Source organism: Arachis duranensis, chromosome 5 (genome assembly GCF_000817695.3).
Source record: "Arachis duranensis cultivar V14167 chromosome 5, aradu.V14167.gnm2.J7QH, whole genome shotgun sequence".
Lineage (NCBI taxonomy): Eukaryota > Viridiplantae > Streptophyta > Magnoliopsida > Fabales > Fabaceae > Arachis > Arachis duranensis.
Genome location: NC_029776.3, coordinates 30,927,686 through 30,937,544, shown reverse-complemented (window position 1 = coordinate 30,937,544; position 9,859 = coordinate 30,927,686). Strand labels below are relative to the sequence as shown.

General features: G+C 35.6%; 2 protein-coding genes across 3 annotated transcripts; one reads left to right on the top strand and one right to left on the bottom strand.

The window, feature by feature from the left end:
• Nucleotides 1-1,936: 1,936 nt before the first annotated feature.
• LOC107489060 (serine/threonine-protein phosphatase PP2A-2 catalytic subunit) lies at nt 1,937-6,002 on the top strand. Its single transcript, XM_016109836.3, has 6 exons — nt 1,937-2,467; nt 3,725-3,839; nt 4,376-4,484; nt 4,560-4,637; nt 5,094-5,285; nt 5,386-6,002. Exons 1-6 carry the CDS (start codon nt 2,215-2,217, stop codon nt 5,557-5,559), a joined length of 921 nt encoding a protein of 306 aa, XP_015965322.1. The 5' UTR covers nt 1,937-2,214; the 3' UTR covers nt 5,560-6,002.
• Nucleotides 6,003-6,781: 779 nt separating this feature from the next.
• Nucleotides 6,782-9,649, bottom strand: LOC107489061 (uncharacterized). 2 transcript variants are annotated; one of them, XM_052261574.1, is made up of 4 exons: nt 9,478-9,649; nt 9,178-9,331; nt 8,223-8,549; nt 6,782-7,234 (listed from the first exon to the last, which is right to left on the bottom strand). In XM_052261574.1, the coding sequence occupies exons 1-4, from the start codon at nt 9,573-9,575 to the stop codon at nt 7,118-7,120; spliced, it is 696 nt and encodes a 231-aa protein (XP_052117534.1). In that variant the 5' UTR covers nt 9,576-9,649; the 3' UTR covers nt 6,782-7,117. The 2 variants fall into 2 exon arrangements, with proteins under 2 accessions (XP_052117534.1, XP_015965323.1); XM_016109837.3 differs by having other exon boundaries at nt 8,223-8,531.
• Between the last annotated feature and the right edge of the window lie 210 nt (nt 9,650-9,859).

The window sequence follows — 9,859 nt, the reverse complement described above, 5'->3', positions numbered from 1 at the left end:
ATAGAGCTATATACAATTTGGAGGGACTTACTTCTGTCTTAGAATAATGGATTTTGAAAAGTACTATGTGAAACTGATTGTTTAGATGTTCTTTCATTGACAAACAGATATATAGTAATTTTTTATTTGTGACTGAAATAAATTAAACAAAGAAAAACAAAACAAAGGATCCTCTTAAATAGAGGGACAATCCTTTTTAAGATTACTCTTAAACTCCTCCCAAGGTGAAGGAAGCTCCACATGAGAAAGTTGTAACTTCATCGCCATCTTTGCCATAGTATCTGCGACCGTCTTTGCATCTCTCATAATCAAACGAAAGTCAACACGCCAATTCCAATGCATGATATCTCTTATTTTGAGCACCAATGGATCAATAAACCAAAAACTATCTTGGTGATTAGTAACAAGATTAAATGCTTCCACACAATTCGTCTCACAAATAACATCTCGTTGACCCACATCCCAAGCTAAGAGATATCCTCTCCAAATAGCAAACAATTTCCCTTGAAGAATACTATTACTCTCAATCATTCCCAAACACCCCTTTTGCCAACTCCCATTACAATCTTTAATAACACAAGCAAAACTAACATTATCACCCGAACCAAGATAATTAGCATCACAATTAATCTTGAAAGTACCAATAGATGGAGGATTCCAAAAACCATTTAGAGTAGAGGGAAGGGACATACGTTGTAATTCAAAAATATTTTTAAACTCCTTTTCTGAAGTTAATGCCATACAAATCACTTTTTCCAGATGCAAAGTTTCATGAGGATTAAAGATGTCATTATTCCTTACTCGCCATATCCACCAAAGTCCCGAAAAGAACTTGAACGAATGCTCTCTGCTATGATACAAGGATCAGTTCTTCAAATCCAAAGGATGACAGGAAATATCCAACCTATGCCATACAAGTTGAGCTTTTGGGCAATTCCGAATACAATGTAAAACCGATTATTGATTAGAAAGACATCTTGGGCACCTATCCGATGACGACATCCCTCTTCTAAAGCGAAAACTTGCAGTAAGAAGAGCCTCCTTAAGACACAACCAAACCAAAAATTTGTGCTTTTTCGGAACAAGCTGACGCCAAAGTCAAAGCCAATTCTTCTGCTCCTCCCAACCAAAAGCTTCTTACACAATCACAAGCAACCATTGCGTGAGTCATAGACTTTTGCAGCAGACCCAAACCAAAATCAACCCACTTCCGGACCTACTTGCACATCTGAATTGTAAGAGAGAATATTACCTTTTAGATTTTGAGATAAAAAAAAATAAAGAGTATCCAATTATCACCTACCAACTGACCAAATATTCTGTAATGATATTTAAAAATAGATATTTCATAGTAAAATTTAAAAATCAGATTAAAAATATTATAAATTAAAATTAAAAAGTAATTATTGCCTTAATTTAAAAAAGATGCAAATAACGTAACGGCTTGTATGACCAAAATAATTGTCTCTGAAGAAGATTCTTATTCAAAATGGCTTCAATTTTAGAGTGATTTTTAATATTATATTAATTTAGATATGATCGTAACCAATTAATTTGGCTTGTTTTTCTTTGTTTTTTTTCTTGTTTGTTTAGTCACCAAAATCTCAGTTTTCTGAGCGAACCGAACCGACCAGCAAGTCGCAGGTCATTTGGAGACATCTACTCATATTAGCCGCCACTTTGCCTATGCGCTATGGCAGCCACTAGCCAGGCTCCCCCACCTTCCCGGCAATTTCCGCGTTACTTTCTTCCATTCTGAGTGTAAATTTAAAATATAATAAAATAATCATAAAATAAAATATAATTTTCCCCAATACTTTTCTTTTCTGTTGTCCTGCTTTTCTTTCTTTTAATTTTTATTGTTTTTTCAAGAGAAGTAAAAATAATAATAATAATAATAATAACTGCGACACGAAGAAGAAAAAAAAAAGAAAAAGGAAAAAGAAAAACAGAGAGGTCGAAAGGAAAAAAAAGATATGAAATGATTGAGGGGCCGAAGAAGCCAATCCCAACCCCTTCTCCTCCGAAACGTGTCGTTCCGCTCCCCGCTTTTCGCCTCGGAACCGCTTCCCCGAAGCTCCTCCTCCTCCGCTCGCCGCCGGCGACTCTCCGGTCAGCTTAACCCTCAAAACCGATTCGACGTCTCTTCGCAAAAATAACCGATCGATCGAAGATCTCAAAGCTTTTTCAGATCTGAGAGAGAGAGAGAGAACGATGCCGTCGAACGCGGATCTGGACCGGCAGATAGAGCAGCTGATGGAGTGCAAACCGCTGGGGGAGGCGGAGGTGAAGGCACTATGCGATCAGGCGAGGGCGATTCTTGTGGAGGAGTGGAACGTGCAGCCGGTGAAGTGTCCCGTTACGGTTTGCGGTGACATCCATGGCCAGTTCTACGATCTCATCGAGCTGTTCCGGATAGGAGGCAGCGCTCCTGACACTAATTATCTTTTCATGGGCGACTATGTAGGTCAGTTTTTTTTCTCCTTCAAAAATTCCCCTTTCTGTTTTTGGTTTCTGTCATTTTTTCCCCTAAAGAAATGTTTGCTGGTTGATATAATAATTTACTTATTTTTTTAAGCCTTGGTTTTTATGGAGATTAAGGAAAATAACGAGGTTGATAGCTTTGTTGTATATTGGGTTCGACTTTAAACCTTTTATGTGTTTATTTTTTCCTCGATTGTTCAAAACTGTTATGTTGTTTTCATGTTTTGCAACCGTGTATGTTTGTGACAGATTGTTTTTCAGCAAGAAAAACGAGGGGAGCTTTACTTCTCCTTTTCCTTCTAAGTTAGCAATTGAACTAGTTTCAAGTCTTTTTCCATCATTTCATACTTGTTTTGGCATATTGTGGTAGTTTGTTAATGTGTTTGATGCGTTATTTGCATGAAACAAACTTGATTAGTTCCATCTGTAAGCTCCGTATTGTGTTTACTTTATAGCATTGATACTGCTGTAGAAATCTATATAAACCTCAATCTTTTTAGTTCCTTTTAGTTATGCCTTAACACATGCTTGGTGGAACTTGGAACGATATATGCTTGGTGAAACTTGCATCCTTCGTAACTCCACTCTTCTCTTTTGCTAGAGTGGTTGCGATGCATCCATGATAGGATTGTGCATGGGGCAAGTTTGGAATTGAAAATCTAGCCGTTAGATTATCTTATGAAATATGTGGAGTAGGGTAACAATGGTGATAAACTGTGGAGATATAAATAGCAAGACTAAGTAGGGGGAAAAGCATATCAATCATTCTTGCTAGTTGTGATTATTCTAAATATTTTCAAGTTTGAATTTTAAAAGACTGGTGACTGAAGGAAAAATGTTGTTGTTCGAATTGTTGATGGTGATGGATAAATGAAATCATAAGTTGCATGGGAAGGTTTAATAGGGTAAATGTTCATGAGCAGTGAACCAGGCCTTTGAGATTTGACAAATTGCTGGCAGCTTTAAAAGAAGCAGAACATCCCAAGCACTTGTTCATTTTAGTAAAGAGGGGGTCAAAATCCGGCGTCATAGAAATGTCTTTAGGGAAGGATATGGTGCTTAATAACTTTAATATTTTAGGCTGTTAAAAGTTTTAGGCTTTAGCTATAATAAGGTACCCTGCATTGGCCATTATCATCTTTCCCCCTTCTTTCCTGTCATTGCTTTTGATGATGTTTAAATTATAGTCTCTGCATATGTTGGAATTGCTACCAGTCCTCATGGCGCTGGCTATTTGCAGATCGTGGGTACTATTCAGTGGAGACGGTTACACTTTTGGTGATCTTAAAAGTCCGTTATAGAGATAGAATTACAATTCTTAGGGGAAATCATGAAAGCCGTCAAATTACTCAAGTGTAAGAACATTTTACTCTCTATTTATGTTTAACTCACTGCAACTTGTGTGATGGATCATGTTTTTAACATTACCTTGCAAAAAGTTTGAGAATAGGTTAATTGTTGCTGCCGTCATGCATTCATTGTTTTTACAACTTGGCCATAGGTTTATATCTATTTGGAAGGAAATGTTAATTGTCTTGGTTAAGATCAGCAACTTGGTTTTTGTAACGACGCTATGATATTCTTTCTTATCTGTGTTTATCATCATTATTCTGATGTATTATTTAGTATCAAAATAAATGAATTTGATGTGCAGATATATGTACTTTGTTGCTAATGGTTTTCATGTTTCTGAGTTTAGATGCTAGAGCTATATTTTTTTTTATTACTTTGTAAAAAGAGTTGTGAACTCCATGATGCATACCTTACCAAAAAGAACCTTGGTGCATGCATAGGGTGCTTATGAATGCGGCAAATACCAAATTCATGGTTACACATGCTGACAGCAATTTATTAATGGTTTTTCATAACGTTTCACCTCACCTGCTTTCAGGTATGGCTTCTATGATGAATGCTTGAGAAAATATGGGAATGCCAATGTCTGGAAGTACTTTACCGACCTGTTTGATTATTTACCACTAACTGCCCTCATTGAGAGTCAGGTTTGAGTTAAATATCTTGCACAGTGTTTCCTATTTCTTTATGCCAGTTTAACTTAACTTCCATGCATATTTCAGATTTTCTGCTTGCATGGAGGCCTGTCACCTTCTTTGGATACGCTGGATAATATCCGTGCCTTGGACCGCATACAGGAGGTTTGTGTGTTATTAAATGGCTATTGCAATTGCAAGCTCTCATGATTTATTTGGTATGACAACATTTTAGATGAAGCTTGTTTCTGAGCTTCAGAGTTATTCTTTTGTGAAAAGCAATTTGGTATAAATTATAGATTATGTGATTGGAAAGTTTTCAAATGTACTCTAACACCGGTCTAATAATCTTAACCGTTGATTTTAATTAATATATATTATATATAATTTTTATAATTGAGATCAATGGTTAAAATTATTGGAACACCGGTGTACCTGGTATACTTAAAATTCTTCCTATGTGATTTTGTAACTGTTAGTTGTGGTTTATAATAAGCTTGTATTGTGATGGAAATGTTTCACTTCATTTTGGTCACACATTAAGTATTTACTTCAGCATTGTGTGGTTAGGCTCTTAGATTGCTTCATCAGTTGACTGACAGCTGTCTTCATGCATTATAGGTTCCGCATGAAGGACCAATGTGTGACCTCTTGTGGTCTGATCCAGATGATCGCTGTGGTTGGGGAATATCTCCACGTGGTGCTGGATACACATTTGGCCAGGATATTGCTGCTCAGTTCAATCATACCAATGGTCTCTCCCTGATATCTAGGGCTCACCAGCTTGTCATGGAAGGGTACAATTGGTGCCAGGTGATTGACATTGTATTTGATTCCGTGTGATTAGTGTGTTTATGTTTAACATAACCTGTCGCATTCTATGTATTGACTGTTGTTTTGATGACTCTTTAAGGAAAAGAATGTAGTGACCGTTTTTAGCGCTCCAAATTACTGTTACCGATGTGGGAATATGGCAGCCATATTGGAAATTGGAGAGAACATGGATCAGAATTTTCTGCAGTTTGATCCAGCTCCCAGGCAAATTGAGCCCGACACTACGCGGAAGACCCCAGACTATTTTTTGTGACTTTATATCTCTCTGTTTGTAGTTACTGCTCTGCTGTTACTGTAGATGTCTTTTAAGGAAAAAGGGGGTTTCACTGTTAAGTGGAGGTTATCGACAATATAATTCTTTCTGCTGGAGCTTTCTTGCTGCTGCTGCTACTACCTCCATCTTATTTGGACAAAGAAACCTATAGAACTGACACAAGCTTCCAATTGGTATTGTATATTTTTTAGCGGCAATAACTTGGTATATCTTGTTCTGTCAATTTTTTTTTTCCAATTAAATCTTAAGTTAGGGAAGGGAGATTTTTGAGGGTTGACTGTCCAATATCCCATCTTGTTTATTTGAGATAGTTGATGGTGACAAATGAAAGTGCAGGTGTTTATCTTTACATAATCGAATGATATCACGAGTCCTCTGCTTACTGCCTAGGGGTTTGAGAGGGACGTCGCATCGAGACAGAACTTGCTTTCTTCATTTAGAAGTTAGAATGCTGAGTGTACTAGTTTGCTTTGAATTTATTTGAAATGTGTTGAGAAACTTCGGAAAATAGGTTCAAAGTCAAGAAGGTTAAAAGGTAATTAAAAGAAAATGTGAAATAGGATAAGTGTTCTTCCATATTTTCATTTTCTGCCCAATTTTATTGCAATAACGGAATCACCCTATAATGACAGCAGCTGAAATGATCACATGTAAGCTTGAGCTGAGTTATCATGGAACCTTTTCGTCTTGGGTGTTTTCGGGACTCTGGTAATATAGTCATAATTATGTTTCTAAAATCAACGGTCATAAGAGTTCCTAATGGATGCCAATTAGTTCGGTTGGTACCACTTTAGGTGGTTAGAGACCCCTCACCCGGGGACAGGATTTTAGCCTCTCGTAAAACTAAAACAAGAGTTCCCAATGGGTGGAGGTTGCCTAATATTTGTAGGATTCGATTTAAAAATATATATACCCATTTTTGAACATGATCATGCTGAAAGCAGAATCATGAGAAAGAGTCTTTACATTTTACAATGTCGAAGAGACTGAGTGTTATGACAGGCAATAACGGATGTGAAAACTTTTAATACAGAAATGCGGAGTTTATTATTTTGATGCGTCATCAACAACATATTTTCCCATTGACATCGTCATATTTCTTATCTTAGTACCTAGTGCGAATAAAGTAAACATATCTCATTCATAATACAATATTATAACTATATCTACTATAGCTTCTATTTTGACTTCACAACCAGGCTTTATAATTCTTTTCTTAGTAATCAAATTGGAATGAATCAAAATATTTAGCAATAATAGAATATTTAGGAACTTTCCATGACATTTGACTCTTCGACTATAGTGGCAACAGGCAAAGATGCCCATTTAATAAAAAAAAAAAGAAAAGAAAACCACCTAAAACTGTACCACATTGAATAGCTAAAAAATACAATGAATATATTTGGATGCTGCTAAATCCAAACATTTAGCCTATATCAATAATAATATCATACATTTTGACTAGAAAAATGAGCAAAAAATAACAAGATTCAGTGGGGAAGAAATCTCATGAATCATGATACAGAAGTTGTCTATTTCAAAAGCGCGAGTTTGTTTGAGACCTTACAGCTGTATAGCCAGAAACAGAAACCGCCTTCTTCTTTCTCAGGTATATGAATGATCCACTAATGGCCAATAAAAAAAGCATGATCGCCTGTCAAAATTTTACACAAAAAAAAAGCATGATCCGCTAATGTTAATCATATGCTGTTCAACAAGTAAAAATGTAAAGCAATAAATATAAGTGACAAACAAATTACTACTGTTCAATATCTACATTGCAGTAAATGTGGCTGAACAACCATCTTTTTTCAAATTTGAAGGCCGTTTGCTTGCATTTTGTTTGGCATTATGCATACAAAAGACATGGTTGAATTTGTCCCGATACGAAAATCTAAATAAGGTGGCATATAGGAAAAAAAGAAAAAAACCTTATCGTGGTAAAATGACTTAAATTTGCAGCTCAGATCTGATTTCACTGATGAATCACTAAGGGGTAATTCTAAAGCCAAGAGACTATTGATGGCTAAGAAAATGAGATGAATCACAGCAGTGACAGCACATTGATAATCCCCAAAAGTTCTGAATTCTGATAAATAACTATATGTCAATGAGTCATAATATTTTTTTAATCAAATGGGACATTTTGCAAATATGCTGCATAAAATCCTTGACTGCGGTTACAATTGTAATTTCAAGCAATGAACACGATGTTTACTTGAGTGCTTAGGGCTGATAAACACATAGGAAAACTTCAGACGGAATTATTTGGCAGTAGAACCTGAAAGATGCATCTTATGATCTAAAGAATAGCCCTTTGATTGGAAAATTCAAACATTTACCACTTGAATCCGTCACATAAAAAAGACATTCATGACTGACAGCTTTTCCAGCAGCTCAAGGATAATGATTATTGTTTGATAATTTGTTATTCATTTCGAACACATGAATTTGCAGGTACAAACACTTAGCAGCAGACAAAACAGCATAGGTTAGCCATGTAACGTCTTAATTTCCTTTACTGGATGTGATTATCTGATATACTAGTTCCACTAACTAAACGATTCAATTTTTCCAATCAACCAAGTTCAGAAGCTATTAATCAAATTCAACGTTAATGGAGAGCTAAAACTGAACATTACCTCAAAATTTAGAACTGACAACTTCTCTCCACTAGCTGGGGGTATACAGCTTCTATAAGTGATGTAAGCATGTGATTTATTATCTGAAGCCGACGAATCATCTAGCAAATGTCTCTGTGATTGCGTAGTAGTAAACTCTCCAGAAACATGTGACAGTTCGTCTGACGTTTCGATATTGTTGGAGAATTCAAACAAAGACCGCCCTTCACGAGGATTTATTTTCTCTTTTCCCTTAATTGTGTCTTTGATTTCTAAGCATTTGAATGGAATACGGTAGCCAGTTTCACCGCAACGATATTTCTCATCACCCTGCAATCCCCAAAAGAGCTTCCATATAAAACAAAATCAAGAGGCCCATAGATAACAAGAAGGAAAAAGGCTATCCATGAAAAAAGCTACAATCAAACTTAACCATGGGGTTACAACATGTTGGAAATCCTAAGGATCTTATTTCTTTTGAAAGCTTCATAATACTTCTTTAGGATGAGGAACACTGAAGATTATGAACTTGAATAAACATTCACCACTGACCCCCACACCATACTCATACCCCGCAAAATCCCATCAATACTTTTTCTTTGCCCCAAGTTTTCATGAACAAATGTGTACAAAATGATACACACAATCTCCTCAAATAGTCTTAAATCAACATAAAACCAGGTAGCAACAAAACACAAACTGAAGCCAGATCTATATTTATTCATAATTTTCACATAGCCTTTATCAATTAGACAGCTTCATTATATATCTAGTTGCAAAATGAAATAACTGTTATTGTAATAACACAGAAAATATTTTAAATCCAGAAGACAAACAGAAACCCTAACCCCTCAATTTGATAAAATTTAAAAAAAAAATGACATTCTATTTAAGAACAACAACAACTATATTACAAAATTGAAAAGGAAAAGAAAATCATTATCTTATATAAGATCAAAATGGAAAAAAACGGAACCTTTTCGGAGTAGAGGCATGGAACGCAGGGACCAGAAGGAGTGCATTCAAAGGTAACGTTACTTCCTGAGGGCTTTTCTTTGAAGCTCATTAGAACTCTACCTCTTCGCTCCCCAAACTCATTCCCATTTTGATTCTCTTTGTTGATCCAATCCCTAGCCAATTCAAATACAAAACAAACTTTCCAGCTTTAGCAAAAATTAGATCATATATCAAAGCTATTGTATAGATCAACAAATCGGGTATATTAGGGTGTGTGCGCAATTCGAGCAAAAAACCATGAAGAAAGATAAGAGCTTACGTTTTCTGCGCTGAGGCGCGAAAGAGAGAATCATGGAAGAAAGAGGTGACGAGGAAGAAGAGGAATGGAAGAACCAATGGTGAATTTGCAGAATTCATTGCTTTCAGTGCCCTGTCTTTCCTCTTCTACTTCCCAGTTCCCTCGCCTCTCCTCTGTTTTGTTTGCAACCCATTGTCTGTTGTTTTTTTTTTAAATTAAATTTAATTTATTTTTAATATATATTTATATCAATAATTAATTTTAATAATTAATTTTAAACGAATAATAAATCATAAAATATATATGAGTGGAGCCAGATAAGATAGTTTAAAATTATATTTATATTGTCTTTTTGTGTTATGGAGGATATCTTTTCTATAATTGAAAAAAAAATCGAAACATA

What these genes read in the sequence shown, in the direction of transcription:
- LOC107489061 (XM_052261574.1), bottom strand. Translation starts at nt 9,575, where the DNA reads ATGAATTCTGCAAATTCACCATTGGTTCTTCCATTCCTCTTCTTCCTC. An exon ending in CGCGCCTCAGCGCAGAAAAC is followed by an intron (nt 9,332 to 9,477) that starts GTAAGCTCTTAT and finishes TGAATTGGCTAG; the next exon opens with GGATTGGATCAACAAAGAGA. An exon ending in TGTCAGTTCTAAATTTTGAG is followed by an intron (nt 7,235 to 8,222) that starts GTAATGTTCAGT and finishes AAATTTTGACAG; the next exon opens with GCGATCATGCTTTTTTTATT.
- LOC107489060 (XM_016109836.3), top strand. Translation starts at nt 2,215, where the DNA reads ATGCCGTCGAACGCGGATCTGGACCGGCAGATAGAGCAGCTGATGGAG. An exon ending in CTGCCCTCATTGAGAGTCAG is followed by an intron (nt 4,485 to 4,559) that starts GTTTGAGTTAAA and finishes TGCATATTTCAG; the next exon opens with ATTTTCTGCTTGCATGGAGG. An exon ending in CCTTGGACCGCATACAGGAG is followed by an intron (nt 4,638 to 5,093) that starts GTTTGTGTGTTA and finishes CATGCATTATAG; the next exon opens with GTTCCGCATGAAGGACCAAT.